We start from the raw sequence: 16,892 nt of genomic DNA, 5'->3' as shown, positions 1-16,892 counted from the left end.
AAGAAATATTACAGTATATGCTGAATGTGAGAAATATTACCGTATATGCCGAATTTGAGAAATATTACCGTATATGCCGAATGTGAGAAATATTACCGTATATGCCGAATGTGTGAAATATTACCGTATATGCCGAATGTGAGAAACAAAACCGTATATGCCGAATGTGTGAAATATAACCGTATATGCCGAATAAGAGAAATATAACCGTATATGCCGAATGTGAGAAATATTACCGTATATCCCGAATGTTTAAGAAATATTACCGTATATGCCGAATGTGAGAAATATTACCGTATATGCCGAATGTGAGAAATATAACCGTATATGCTGAATGTGAGAAATATTACCGTATATGCCGAATGTGAGAAATACAACGGTATATGCCGAATATAAGAAAGATAACCGTATATGCAGAATGTAAGAAATATAACCGTATATGCCGAATGTAAGAAATATTACAGTATATGCTGAATGTGAGAAATATTACCGTATATGCCGAATTTGAGAAATATTACCGTATATGCTGAATGTGAGAAATATAATCGTATATGCCGAATGTGAGAAATATTACTGTATATGCCGAATGTGAGAAATATTATTGTATATGTCGAATATGAGAAATATAACCATATATGCCAAATGTGAGAAATATTACCGTATACGCCGAATGTTTAGAAATACAACGGTATATGCCGAATGTGAAGAATGATAACTTGATTATACGTCTCATTTCGGACATTTAGCTTGTCATTAGAATGTCATGTATTTCGTTTCCATATGCAGAAATTGGTCACATCAGAATAATGAATGAGAAAATATGATCTCTCATACTTGAATTAATATCATGCAGTATCGACTTTAATTGACATTATATCCATGCCTGGTGCAAAAATTCGGAGTTATATTTATTTTATGCTGTTATTAAATAACCGCAGACGACATATGTTTCCCTTTGATATCGGAAGCTCGTCAGTTTATATCATTTGTCTTCAAATTACATATAGAAATGTTCATGTATTTATTACATAAACCTCAAACATTGTGAACAGGAATGTTTTACGTATGGTTCAAATCAGGTCCAACTACTAATAGAAGTACTGTTTAGTATCATCCCTCTTCAAAATTCTGACCAAGAACAAAAAATACACTATGTGTTTCTCAGAATCTAGCTTTGGCTCGTCAAAATCATTTTGTTGTTGTTTGTTTGTTTGTGTGTTTGTGTGTTTGTTGTTGTTGTTTTTTTTTTTTGGTGTTTTTTGCTTAGATTAGTTAGTATACTCCGTACCTATTGTCTTTAAATAATGCAAACCAGAAAAAAACCGAATGAAAACCCGTGTACATGAAAACAAAGCAAATAAAGTAGAAAATGACAATTCTTTTAATGTCTTAATTCCAAGATGGATTTGTTCGGCTTTTAACAAATGTAAGGTTGCGTAGACCACACAAATAGATAGAAAGGTGTATGTTAGTCTCTACATATACAACGATAAACAAGCAAACAAGAAATAAATACAACTGTAATAAAACATAACAAACAAACTGAATGTAAAACCACGCAATATCAAATTCACTGGCTCGGTTGAATTACGGAAATACAGGTACACCATACTTGTGTTTTCTTTCGGGTTATGGAAATATCGGTACTCCATACTTATGCTTTCTAATATACTGAAGTCTATTACACCATATTTAATCAATACTCAGTACTTAAAGTACAGTTTATCTAATTTGAATGATGGAAATACCAGTACACCATACATGGCCATTGTCTTTAGCTATAGACATTAAAATAAGGAGATGGTTTTAAAATACATGCGAACAAATTAACCTTACTCGTTACCATCTCTTCCCTAAAACCTTCACCGCTTGACATAATGATGCAAGTACAGATTATTTATGCATTATGTACATGTATATCTAAAGATCACAGAAGTCAAACTTTAATACCTGTTGATATCAAATTAAAAATCAAACTAAACCTGGTATATTTTTATCAGTTACTGAATCGATAAACTGTTTGTATATATTGATTATTTACGACCAGGTATCTCTTTTGTAACAAACATTAACAGTGGTCTTTTATCCACAATCGGATATTTAATCCATTTTAACTTCTTTGCGGCTTGGTTACCCAGAATGAAAAAATCAATCGGTATTGAATTCTATCTTGTTAGGGTACACACACGATAATACGTGGGTACTTGTCCCGTGGCTGGTATATATCATATACTAATACTGCACGAAATTCTCGAGATTACTTGATGCGCATTCTGTGCTTTAGGTTCGTATGGACACATGATGTTTTAAACACAAATGGTCAACATGTCATGGAGCACGCATACTTGTAAGTTTATTTCTCAAACATATAACTTCCTTCACTTCTCTATAGAGGGCTCAAACACTTATCTTTCGTTTGTTATAGAACTAACATGGATCTCAACACTTTTACCAAACACATGTCTGTCTGTATTTTCGACAAAATCTGTATATTTACTCTTTACATTCAAAAACTGGAGCAGGTTTTTACAGTATTTGCTGATCCCCTCCTGTATGTCCGACCTGGTGTACATTGTCTTTCCAGAATTCATGGTACTGGCTCAGTTTACCGGCATCAATTACTCTATCAATGTCAGCTTCTCTGATAGACCTCTCCATCTCTTCACTTGGCGTGTACTCCCACAGCCGCAATATCGGTCTCTCCTCCGTCAAATGTAATACAAGCAAACACATTTTCAATTTCGCTGGATCAGCCAAGCCGTTTTGTATGAGCAGAATTTTACACATTGCAAGTTCGGCAATATCTAATGGTCTTGGCGTGTCAAGTCCTGTAACTTTTATGTTTATAGCATATGTGATGCCTCTTTTACCACAAAGAGCATCAACTTGACCCGCCAGAACTCTGACAAAGTTTGAAACCTTGACGTGTCCAGTGAGTTTAACTCCAACAGCTTCGAAGGATTCCCACCAAGATTCAATCTTTCTCTCGAATAACCGACACAGATTGCCACAGAATGATTGTTCACTAGTGTCTGTTGAATTTGGGGCGATTTGTTTGAACATGTCGTCTGCACCTTTGTGTATCATCAGCTGCAACATGGCCATGTAGAACTGTTGCCCCTGGTGTTCACGTGATACGTTTTTAAGGAATTCTCTATAGCGATTTCTATTCTTCTCGTGCTTATGGAGATCCAGACGACACGCTTCCTTCCGTTGTAAGAATGGTTCCCATCTTGACTTTCTTCCAGCATTATAAGTACATGTAACCAGTTCTTCACCTGAAATTGCAAAGGTCATGTGTCAATAAATAGAAGGTTTCTTTCGAAACATAGACAAGGTGATTATGTAATGTAATACATGTATGCCATTAAAAGTACAAATGTATTCACCTTTCAACAGGAAAACTAAAAGTTATATAAATGTGTAACATGTGACTGAATAAGAGTAGTTTTACCGGTATTTTTTCTTTCTCAATAATGCCTTTGGTGCCATATTACATTATATAAAATGATCAACAATGATAAGGTCATCTCATCCAATTGTAATAAGAAATTTTATCAGCATCTACATGGTGACTTAAAGCCGTCTACTAGGGCATCAGGCCAAAAGCACAGCGGTCATTAGGACAAAAACATTAATGGTTATCAGGGCAAAGGTCCAACAGGTCTTCTGGGCAAAAAGACCCAACAAAACATCAAGGGAGAGGCCTAATAGGTTATCTAGGCATAGAGCAAACAGGACATCAAGGACAAAATCCCAAAAGCATCAGGGCAAAAGCGCAATAGGTCTTGAGGACAAAGCGAAAAGAGCCTAAAAAAGCATCAGCGCAGTAGACCAACATGTTATAAGAGTGCAAATTGATTAAATATGTCCCCTTTGAATAAATGATAGAATACTTTAATTACTGTATTAATATCATTCATGTATCACGACATATATATCAAAACTTTAAATTATAAAATAAACTGCATATAAATACAAATTAATGTAATAGAATAAATTTAGATATAAAATAATTTACTGACCTAAACATTCTACTGCTATGAAAATCTTCATGGTGGTGAGGTCATACGTTCTAGATAACTTTTCAAGACGTCTCTTGAGCTCGTCATCATAACGTATAAGTGACGTCGTTGACGACATTTTCGACATATTTTTCCAGTTAGTATACTATTTCTCTTCTTCCTGGTTAATCTTTTTTTTTCAACCACTATTTTGTTGTGACTTAATGTTGTCTTGTATCACTATACATATATAATGTTAATCACACAACCATGATTTATTACCAGACATGTATAGAAGTAAAATCAGCAAATTCACGTTTGATTTTTATTATCCATGCGATTGTTTTTGTTTTGTTTTTTTTCCCTCAATATAAGCTAATAAACCTTATGGTTATCCTCACCGTTTTTTTTTTACACTTCTTAAATGAGGTAGGAAGAAAAAAACACGGTTATATATATATAATCAACACCTATCTGTCAACTGAGTCACGTGTAAAATCCCATTGTTTTTTTAAAATATGTCTCGGTTTTGTATTTGTAATCCATGCGGTGTCTTCACTTTAATTTCATTTGTCAAATTTGTTCACTCCCACGAATTTCTACGCAAGATAATGGTTAAATGTACATGTATATTAAAATCCGTTTATAAATCAACTCCTGTAATGTTTATAAATACAATTTGCGACTATTCATTTATATACAACGTTACTTATATTCCATTAATACTATAAGTAAGTAGTGTCAAAGCTTTATTATCGATACAATAAAGGTATAGAATAACCAATTTATCTTATTTGAAATACCTATTCAAGCAGGCGGCACATGGATTTAGTTCAAATATTCCATTAAAAGACCAGAGCTTTTTATGATCGCTTTACTATCTGGTATTTACATATACACAGATCAATAGAATATATATCATTCAAACTTCTTTTCACAAACATTCCTAGTCGTTAAACAGGAGCTACAGATAAATATTCCAGTTTAAAACTTTCAAGTACGTCTACATGAAAGTTTATTTGCACATACTTCATATATCCTTATGCATTTTATTCCTCCATTTTTATATTTTTTACTGCCAATGCACCACAAGTGTAATGTTTAACGCCCTGTACTTGTCACTAAATCGGGGATTGCTAATTTTACGTATTGTTTTCTATTCTTGTATCCATATTAAATTCATATTAACATATTTAGAACATTAAATATTTCAAGTTAACGCCGACGTGTTGCAGTAAAGTCAGTCAGTTCACCTATGAGTGTACTAATCTCGCTTGTATCGGAATGCCTCGTATCAATCAAGTTTTCCCCAGGGATCTCTAACTCTAATTCCATATGATTCTCAACTATTGTTCTGCGCGGTTTGATCGTTTATATTTATTGAATACACGACAAATTGTGCAAAAATCGTTCCCGGTGACAGATCAATACGTCAGTCAACATTGTTTATCATGGTTTTGTACAACATTTTAAAAGGTTTTTGTGGGTAAAAACAAAGTACCAATAACTAGTATTAGCCCGCCAGACAAGTCAAAACACAGGCTCGTTTGTTTTTCTAAAAAAGATAATCAATAGTACACGTATAAGTACTAAAGCTTCATAATTACCAACCCACTCATTAATCAAATATTTTGTTCAAGCTTTTTTAGTTAATAATAGGCATCAGAATTCATACGCACAGTGCATGTGAGCATTCTTATCAGATTTCGTTTAACATGTGTAGTACAAATGGAATTCAGCAAATCATTTATTTTATCATTTCTAAAAAAGGTTAGTGCAGGCGCGTTTGACTCAGCACAAGATATTTCAAGTTAAATAAGTTAAAGATAAATAAAATGATGGGGAATTAGAATTATAGAAATATCAGTCTGCTCACCGTAAAATAGAATGATGTATCAAGTCAAGAATTTTTTAATGATTTGCTTCTTTTACTTTTTTTACCTACGGAAACTAAAAAAACACCTTCATTTAGTGTCATCATGACGTGAAAGTCGACTGTTTTTAATTCGATTTGACTTTTAACAAATATCAATTTATTTCATTCATAAAGATTAAAAATTTACACCTTTTCTCGATATGCTTTGAGTTTTTGTCTTGGTTTTTGCTTTTTGAAAAACATTTGTTGGAATAGAAGAACTTCAAGCATTTTGAGATAAATGACAAAAAAATGACAAAAATGATCTAGACTGTGAATAAAATAAAATGATTTGTGTTAAAATATCTAATTAAATTGATCAAAATCAGTCGTCTTACGCCTCATGATTTCACTAAATGGAGGCTCTTTAACGTTTCCGTAAGTATCCAAACGTGAGCATTACAAATATACGACAGCAAATCAAACCATGTCTGTTTAAATAAATATAGTGACAATACTACATGTAATTGTTTATCAACTTATAGAATAAACAAAAATTGTACGCTAGTTTCAAAACGTGTCCCAGTTGCTTCAAATTCGACTTTGTATTGTATTGTACTTTATATTGCAATGCCGCGATGGTCGCATTGTCGTAAAGCCTTGTCGCGGTGTCATTTAACATTGTTAGTTTTGTCACAATGTCATATACGTAGACAAGTTGGCATATCGCGATAAAACGCGCTTTTGTATCACTTTGACGTGCAGTCATGTGGCATTGCCGCACTATCGTATCTCATATCCGAGATGTTGTGCTGCGTTGTACGGGTTCCATTTCGCATTGGTGCAATGTGATATCGCATTAGGTAGCGAGATAGCTCAATTGGTTAGACCACTGACTGTCACTCCTGAGCTTCAGGGTTCGATCCTGGGTAACACCCTTGGGATTTTTCAGAAACACTATCAGTGCTTCCCACCTTCCTAGAGGTATACTGGATCGAAACCCAGGTAATCCTCGCATGTATCAGTGATATACACTGGGCTTGTAAAAGAACCAAGGGATCTTTTCAATAAGAGCTAGGGACTGGTTCATCTCATAGATGTCTCAAGTGTCTGCTGAGGTGAAGACCCTACTGGAAATAAGTGCTTGTACTTTCGTTAATAAATCAATCAATCAATCATCACAATATTGTGCTGTTGTCATATCAAATCGCCGCATAAGCAAATCAAATTATTGTCATATAGAATTGTCGTGCTTTCATGTCGCATTGTCGCGCTGTCATATCGCAATATCTAACTGTCGTACACTGTATTACAATGCCACGATGCCATGGATGCTGAGCAGGATTGTAGCTGTTAGACTTTGCAATGTTGCTATTTTGTGCTGGATTGCCGCGCTGTGATATCGCGATGAACGCCGTTGTGCTGTACTGTCGCAAAGCCAAGTAGCATTGTCGTGGGTTAATTCGCAATAATTTATTATAAAGCAATATCGCATATAAGAAGAATAAGAAGTCGTTGAAAACGGAGAGACCGAACTGTATGTGCAGTTTATTTTGATTTCTTTCCTCCATTCCGTCAATAATGATTTGTTGTTGCTTTTTTCATCAATTTTGTGACACAAAATATTCCCGTTTACATGCCACAATACTTCCTTGTCAAAATGGTTCCATGAAATGCACGAGTTTGCTCTGTGCGCCGACACGATGTAGTAAATCTTATTGAATAAGTTCCGTGCATAATTACATGACAGTTTCTCATTATTGAAATAATAAGAAAATAAATTTATTCTATGAATACACTCAGCAAAATTCACATGACATACAATGAACTTTGTTGATAAATGTCTATTCGTACGCCTGTAGATACATCCAGTTGCAAATACACAGTGTCCAAAACAGCTACGAAAAATGTCCACTGTTTAAAACACCTTATGAAAACGGTGAATAATTAGTTGAGAGTGTTTCAGAGAGTCTGTTGCCATATTCACATATCAGGTCCTCAATACATATACTTCCTTACGTGCAAGTGATACTCTCTTGGCATCTCAAAATAAACATTATACGTTCTTAATTCTGGAACATCTCTTAAAATTTAACAATGCAAGTATGTATTTCTAAATTTAATTTGAATTTCCTTCAAAGACATATTCATCTTCACATATTTCATATTTTTAGGCAGGCTCTTACAATCTAATTTGAAAGCGTCTTCTATCCATATTTATGATATAAAACCATAAAAAATTGTGTTACAGGATCTTTAATGCTTTATGAAACTCTGGAAAGTTTTTGTCGTACATTGTGTGTATCAATATATTAAACGAGCCCCTTTTTGATACGTGCATTTAAATCCTTCAAGTCACTGATGTACAACATAAAAGAGGCAACATTATTTATTGTATTTAAAATTATGCTCCTTGAAAACTCGATGTCTTCTGCCTATAGTTATGTTGTATGTATGCTATAAACAGCAAAACGATTATTTTAGTTTGAATTTAAATAAAGATAAAGTTCTCGGACCACCATGATCATTTTAACAATAAATAAAAAAAAACCCGTCTCACAGCTGATACATAATCATGAACAGAACAGAACAGAATTTTTAATAACGTATACAATACATGTATCTTGTTAATACAACATCAAATTAAACACATACAATAAGCAATCCTGTTTTCAATATTTCACAGAGAATGAACAAATTATCATAATTGAAATATTTTGGTGCTTTAAGAATCAGCACGTTATGACAATAGTATACATGTGGTAAATACATATATTTAAATTTAACTTAAATATAATGCAAGTCCGGAGACTTGCTACATAGGAATGGGAGGTAACTCTTGAGCTCTTATTACTGAAACAAAATGTAACGCTGAAAAACGAGTATACAAAAAAAGCTAAAAAAAAATCCGCACAGACAATTGGGATCGATGAAAGAGAAGCATCTGTATCATAATTATTCACTGTCATAGTTGATGTCATTAAGATAATAAAAAGTTGAAGTTGATTTGCAGGTATAGCCAATGGCGACTTTTTTGACAGATTCGTTACAAAATTTTAAAAATCTTATCTGTTTATTAAATTTTGTTTTGCTCGGTCAGTGCATAACTGATTGAGGGGGCTTAATTAATATGAAGCTACTGAATTATTAAATTGACTGAGTAAAGATTTTTTATCATTTTAATCTGATTATATATATTTTAAGAAAGTTTGTGCAAAATTTTGCGTCGAACGATTATTTACTATATAGTCTAATTTTATTTTCTTTCATTTCAACGTAAATCTTCCATTAAATTAAATTTTCCTGATGCCGATAAACAAGAAATATATCATTATAGATACGAGTTTCCAAGGAAATGGTTTCAATCTAAAAGCATTCCGCGTGAAAAAGTTTAGTCTTGAAATTGGCGCTCATGATGACAAAAAGATTTGATGTGATAACACGCAGGTGAGCTGACGATTCTTTAAAATGAGAAATCAATATTTCTGCGACACTTGAAAAGGGAATCTGTTGAAATTTGGCGCGAAATTATGCATCTCATTTAGAGACGTGCAAAGCAATATAAGAGGCGGCAAAATCTTTTATCACCTGTGTAACAGTTCCTTTTATCTTTAATACCGAACAAAATATCGGTACATCTTCGTAACTACTTATAACGTCTTTTATTGTTAAAATCCATCTTAAGACGGGTTTTCCGGGCCCGCGGTCATTAGGTCAAATAATCGGCGAAAAACCTGACACACAATTTACGGTAGAGTAATTGAGATGAAAGGGACCGCCACTACACTACCGGTGAGGTAAGCGTTATCGATAGAATAGCCGAAACAAACTTCATTCAGTTGACGCTCAGTTTGAAATGGCGACAGTGTGTGTTTACAATACAGGTGATATTGGTCGGTGAATAAAATGTGATTTTCAGTGTTTTGGAATTTAAGAAACATGCCTTTTGGGTGCAGGAATATAGAACCCAGCCGTTTAGGGGCTCATGAGGTCCCACAGGATGAGGAATTTAACAGAAAAAGTGTTTTGTCTACGGTAGCGAATAACGCTATAGTAGGAGCACTTTTACAACTTTCAAGTTTGGTGAGACATGCGGATGATTTATTCTGTGACATCTCGGACGAATGTCAGAAAATTGTAGAACGGACAGAAAAAATATCCAAACGAATACAAGGCCTGAGTACCGCTGCTTCCAAACTTGATGCAAAGCAAGCCAAGATCCGTGAGTATTATATATACAGTTATATACATGAAGATTTATCGTTAAATGATAATGAAGGTGTACCAGGCTGTATCAACTATACTTATTTTAAAATGAAAAGTTAATGAAATTAACCTTGCTATTTAAAAAATCAAAATATTTGATAGATCTATGAATATACACTATACAGTACATATAATGAAAACAATTAACATTTTTATCATAATTATGTGTATGTATGTACCATATGAATTATAATTATTTTCTAAATAAGTAATAAAAAAATGATTGTTTGAAACAAGTCCAAAAGTTAAAAGTCATATTTGAACTTGCAGATAAAAATATAATTTTGTTTAAAAATATTATAGATAATTTATAAGTTCCACACTAAATATTAGGTCCTGTATTACATGTAAATTTTTACATTTTTCAAAACTTGAGGGTCACATAGATCTTGGGTAAAACAATAGATTAACCCAGGTCTCTATATTTGCTAGTCAAAATATTTTAACCTACGGGATTTTTAGATAATTTTTGACATGGTCAAAATCCCAAAGCGCGTAGCTCTGATCGCGTTGATATTTCGACTATATATTTGCATGACTAATAATTACCAAGGGTACAATATACATAGAAGTCTGACATCTTAGCTGTCAATTTTATTTGTTACCCTAAAAAAATGAAATTTAGATAAAAATGAGGAAATAATATGCCTCAAATTTTAGTACCTTCCCTTAATTTGTACATTCCCCCCCTCCCCCAACAGAAGAACAAAAAACCCATTAAAGTAAGACAAAAAAAGGAAACAAAACATAAAATAAAGCAAAATAAGAGATTAATTATACTACAAATCCTTTTTTCACATATTATATAATAATTATATATATGTGACATCATAAATGAGAAGTTCTTAAATATATTTACCTACACTCTGTTTTTGTTTTTAATTTATTTATTTATTTTTTTTTTTTTTGGGGGGGGGGGGGTCCGGGTGGAGAGAGACCAAAAACCCTTTTTTCAGCCTGACCAGTGCCATGTAGTGGTCAGGTCAATTTAGTAAGTTCTCTTCTAACCACAACAAGAAACTAATGACTTTTGTATATAACCCTCCAGAATTTACACTATTTTATGAACAGCTGCTACAACTGACAGTGACCAGTTGCTGTCATCATAGTGACTATATTACTGACAAATGCAGTCTGGTATAAAACTAACAGTCACTTGCAGAATTTCAGAGACAAACTGAGATAGTCTTAGTGGGTAACTGTTATCTGGTAGTGAAAACCTAATAGATTTGTTTGACATTTTTATTATCCATGTATTACAGTGTCATACCTAACTGGTAGCAATATTAGCCAGTCATGTGACAAACAATTATGCTGGCTTTAATCCCATTATCTTGACCAGACTGATTTAACAACAATGGTCTGTCTCCATACATGAAAGATAACTTCACTTTGATGCTTTATGTTAAAAGTTTACATTGGTGAAAGATTTTTGCTGTATCCTTTTGAATTTATATGAATTTAATTGATCAAGTCTTTACTGAATATATTATACCATCTTGCACTGCTTTAATTTGAAATCATTCATTGTCAGAAGCTGAAAAACTGAAAACAACCTATGTTAGTTTGGTTGTCATGCAACTGTTTTTTTCTGTTGGAAGTCTGTTTCGGTCCAGTGTATTTCTAATATTGTTAAACAGTCTCCAGTTTGTTGATAGCTGTTTTTCAGGGTTTTTCTTTTCGGGTTTGTTATATAATGTCAATGTAAGTGTAGTACATTCTTGTAAAAGTAAATATCTCTTTTATTTAGTATTGAGTTATTTCATGATCTTTAGGTAACTGATATTGTCTTCCCATCAATATCATTATAAAATTTTAAACAGATTACATAATTCATGGGTACAAGTTTTCAGACATTTGCTTTTTACCTGACAGCACTCCAGTGTACCTATTAAAATAATGCTCAATTCATGTTTTTCAAGTTCTCTGACAAATTTGTATTCTTTTTGTTCCTTTTAACACACTTGTCGGACAAGAGATTCTGAATGCTTGGGACAAAAGAGGCTGAAAATAATAAGCGCCTAAGCATTAATGTTCAGTATAGGTCAGTCTAGATATTCGTGCAGTTCTACTAAATTCTAAAATAATTAACTGAAAACTGCAATCCTTCAAAATCACAATGTCTAAAACAGGACATGAAGTCCAGTTATCAAATACAGTAGTATGATATAAAGGGTTAATATTAAAGTAACTAACAACAGCTATAATCCAGCTCTAAGACCTTTGATTTACATTGTCATTGTCTATGATATAGTCATACTATAAATAAGGCACTATCTTAAACTCTATAGATACTCAGGTATTTCACACCTTGTTTAAAGTAGGAGATTTATTCCATATGTAATATAATGTACCATCTAAATTCTAATTTAACTTTGATACCAACTTTGAAATTTCACTGTTAACTTTTGTTTGTCAAATGATAAATATTATGTACTATTAATACTACTTAATTAGACATTAAAAGTAAAATAATATAAATTTATCTGTATTATACTACATTGTTTAGAACAGTTAAGAGTCAAGTTCTTGAATTCTAAAATAGTAGCATGCAGAATTTTTTACTTAGTACGAACATGGATTTTAATTGAGGAACAAAAGTTTAGTATTTAATGTATAATTTGCTCTAATATATTGTGCAAATGACTACAAAGTCTATTTATTGGACGCTGAAAAAGTTCCTAAAATGTTCTGCGATATGTCCAATAGAATTACCTGGTAAAGACCACCTAAGTCCTTAAGGTACAATTACAGATTTCAGCATATATAATAAATACTAAGTATAATATCATTTAATCTTGCATGGTATGTAAGGTCAAATATATATATATATATACAAATATATATATATACCAGTACTTAAAAAGTTTTTAAAAACCAGAGTCAAACAAGGTGTGCAATTTTCATGGTGAATTTCACTAAATATAGGACCTGTTTGTAATGACTTAAACAGAAAGAAAAATAATGTCAAATGTATTATTAATGTTATGTTGTACGCTATTTTATACCTCTCTAAAATGCCATATGAAGATTATAAAGCACAGGCCTTGACAGTAGTAAATTTTGAACTTTTCTACCTGGACCTTTATAATGGAGTAAAATTGTTTTTTGATAGATATTATCATTGTGACACCTGTCATTATGTCGGTTAGGGTTGTCCAAAATTATCTTAATGGACACTTACGGTGATGAACATTATCATTTTTGAACATCAGTATATTAATATTTTTTCCCCGCTGATAAATTTATGTTGATATATAAGTTATGCTTTTACATTATAAGGTACTTCGTTTCATCATGTACTTCTGAGTTACTTATCATCATTAATGTGTTTATGTCATTACTGAATTTATTGAACAAGTTGACTAAAATTATACACACTCTTCACTGGTAACGTTGGTCTTTTATCATGGCCGTGCTATGTGAGGTAATTTTACGTTACAAAAAAGCGAGAGTCACACCACTGGCATCCTGCTTTTCTGTATAGTCCAGTCAGATTAGGTGCCCCATTGGCATTTCAAATTTTAGTATTTTGTCTATGAAATTCCTTTAAAACTAATATCTGACAATTCGTTAATGTTGGACACAGTCAGCAGGGGTTAAAGGTCAACTTTTTTCAATTCAATATACCTGACAATATAATTACAGTTACCAAAGTGACAGCATATTGCTCCTAATGTTTACACAGCTGTAGTTAGGCCATGCTGTCAGATTGTAGATTGCTATCCAAACATAAATTACCATATTGTTGAAATTTTCATCACTGTGTTGAAAACTAATTATGAGCTACTGAAGTTAGAAAAGATTGACCTTTGCACCATTTGAAGTTATTTTTCAAATGTGTCCTCAGTTTTTAGACTGGTACTACATTATGTCTGTTGGGAGTTTTGTTTTGTATGAGGAGAAACGAGGCAGTCATTAGAATTCTGTACAGCACGTCATTTCCAGCGATTGAGATGTCATCAAGTTTATTGGGTCTGAAAATGATCAATGGTTTTTAGCGGTCTCATATTCAGCTAAAACATTTATTGTGCTCAAAGTTTACAAGTTTTATCTTGAGCTAAATCTCGATTTTCTTTACAAAGAAAATGCATTGTGTTAACGATTTATGTCGAAAAGTATGAATGGATTTATCTCAATAATTTATTCACGTTTCAGTGCATCCAAGTGTCAAAATGTCAATCTGTTTTGCAGTGTATTTGTAAAATAATTTGTAGCAGTTAAAAGTATAGTAAATTTTGTTGATTTACAACGAATCAAAATAAATGCATACCTTATAAAAATGGTCTGTGTTATTAAACGAAAGAAAGAACGGGGTGTATGATAAGGTCATGAATGTTTGGCGAACAATAACAAAATACTTCAATCTACTGAAACGCGTTTTTTCAACAATAAAAAGTAATTGATTCGTCTCTATGGCGATTCAAATTTAAAACGCTATTAGTCTATTTTTATCTGGTTCGGTTCTTTACAAAACAGAAGCTGAATGTCACAGTGTTGATATTTGAGACGTCTATGATATTTGATACAGTTTATTTACAAGTCTATTAAAAACATGTTTATGGTGTCACCCCTAGACATATAGACATGTATCTTAACAAAAAACAACCGCAACTTGACTATAAAAGTCCATGCAGTTTTTTTTCTGGCTCGTCAATTTATGAACGTAATCAAAGTCTTGGAAATATTATGGCTTGTTAAATACGGTTGAGTGAATTTATATTCATGAGTCACGTAATTTGAAATTTTGAAGTATAACTTGTATATGAAGTCGCTAACATTTTGAATGTTTAGAGATAAAAGTAGGCCTTTATCTGATGTTTTCAAGTTTTTATTTGAGTTTGAACTCCGATTTCTGATAAGCTTGTCATACTGTTTGATTTAAATGTTTGAATTATTCGACACTCGGTGAAATGTGTCATTTCAGGTAACAGCGATTAACGGTATTGTAACATTTGTTGTTGGCTATTTTAAGAAACAGGAAAAATAATGCGATTTGTAGTTTTAACAGCCAGTAAATTGAAAAAAGAGGTGATCCTGTTTCGATAAGTTAAATTAATTTTGTTCCCTGTTTATATACATACATACAGCATTTGTTTATTTTTCTATTTGTTTATTTTTTAATGAAATGGGATTTTCATTGATATTAATGGTAGAAACAAATATAACACAACTTTATGATAATCTTAACTAGTTCTCTGTAAAGTGCTCCTGACCGAGACAAAAACTTCATATGGTAATCAAAGCTGTAGTAAAAAAGTACAGGGAGACATATTTATTTCTCATTTTCAATTGACTTCTTATATCAATCATTTGCTTGAAGGCAAGGAGAGGGCAAAAGGCGTCAGACTGGATTAATTTAGGAGTTTATGATATCAGATCAGTATAAATACTATAAAATCGTTTGACACTAATCAGGTTAAAGAAGTTCCGAACTAATAGTATAAATACTCCTTTTCATCAAATTTTAAGTGATTTCTAATTACTCTATTATAAATATAAAGTTATCTGTGATCGTTAATGATTGGGATAGATTTTATCAAAAACATTAAACATTCGTTTTTTCTAACAAGATTAACAAGTTTCGAGCCAGAAAGTCTGAAACTCAATGTTAAAATCACGAAGACCGTAATTTTAAGTACTAGTCTATGTAATTTTAATGTCAAATAACCTAATTACTTAGGTAAAAGTACCGTACCTTTTTTCTTGAGAATTTTGAATATTTCAGAACAAAGTATTGTGCAATGTTTGCATGTAGGACGATTTAGTAAATACAAAATTTAAGAAATACGTGTATTTCATTTCTATTGGATGATCCGTTGTGTATTACTTCATTGTTTGCCCGAAGGCGTGATTTGATAAACTTACAAATATGTATTTATCGGCCATCAATAGTAAATTTTTTTGCTTCATTTATATTGTTTTGACACTTACAGTGATATACTGGTACAGTTTATGCCAAAATAAACCACAACAAGGTTTTTAAGGAGTGATTTGACCTAAAACTTGGTATTTATCATTATTTGCCGACAAAAGAATAAGGATAAACATTTTTGAAATAATTACATGCGATGTGATCATTAGGCATAATGAATCTACTTTTGTGTAAACAGATATCACATGAACAACTGGGATAATTTTAGTCTTTTCTTTAGTTATATTGTCAATGATATTTTAACGCCCACAAATGTTGTCATTTATAGTTATTTTTCTTTTACATATAAATACTTGTATGTCTCATCTGAGGGTATGATACGTATAAGTTATGTCCGGCAAGAAAAATGTTGTATCCACGTCTTATACATTTATATCTGGTATCTCTGAATTCTGCCGACCCCTCTAGTGAGTGTTATATGCAAATTAGACCTTTATTATTCTTCAGTATTATTATATTTTTTAGGTCTTTCGGGATCATTGTGTCCAGCACTTTTAAGTATTGAGAATTGAGTACGGCTGAAGCAGGTGCTAGGGGGTGTGAGGGATGTGGCACTTTTTTCTTTATTCTTCATTTACAGACTCAATCAAACCAAGTCTGAAACTCAATGTTCAAATCACGAAGACCGTAATTTTAAGTACTAGTCTATGTAATTTTAATGTCAAATAACCTAATTACATAGGTAAAGTACCGTACCTTTTTTCTCGAGAATTTTGAATATTTCAGAACAAAGTATTGTGCAATGTTTGCATGTAGGCCGTTTTAGTAAATACAAAATTTAAGAAATACGTGTTTTTCATTTCTATTGGATGATCCTTTGTGTATTACTTCA

The 16,892-nt window shown here is 32.3% G+C and overlaps 1 protein-coding gene across 1 annotated transcript; it reads right to left on the bottom strand.

The window, feature by feature from the left end:
* Positions 1-1,358: 1,358 nt before the first annotated feature.
* Positions 1,359-5,437, bottom strand: LOC132725587 (uncharacterized). The gene is made up of 2 exons (XM_060710725.1): positions 4,026-5,437; positions 1,359-3,278 (listed from the first exon to the last, which is right to left on the bottom strand). Exons 1-2 carry the CDS (start codon positions 4,150-4,152, stop codon positions 2,527-2,529), a joined length of 879 nt encoding a protein of 292 aa, XP_060566708.1. The 5' UTR covers positions 4,153-5,437; the 3' UTR covers positions 1,359-2,526.
* Positions 5,438-16,892: the final 11,455 nt, after the last annotated feature.

This window comes from Ruditapes philippinarum, unplaced genomic scaffold, assembly GCF_026571515.1.
Source record: "Ruditapes philippinarum isolate M1 unplaced genomic scaffold, ASM2657151v2 ctg425_1_1_1_1, whole genome shotgun sequence".
NCBI lineage: Eukaryota > Metazoa > Mollusca > Bivalvia > Venerida > Veneridae > Ruditapes > Ruditapes philippinarum.
The sequence above is the reverse complement of the archived record's forward strand: the minus strand, read 5'-3'. Positions and strand labels throughout refer to the sequence as shown.

What these genes read in the sequence shown, in the direction of transcription:
- LOC132725587 (XM_060710725.1), bottom strand. Translation starts at nt 4,152, where the DNA reads ATGTCGAAAATGTCGTCAACGACGTCACTTATACGTTATGATGACGAG. An exon ending in CATAGCAGTAGAATGTTTAG is followed by an intron (nt 3,279 to 4,025) that starts GTCAGTAAATTA and finishes TTGCAATTTCAG; the next exon opens with GTGAAGAACTGGTTACATGT.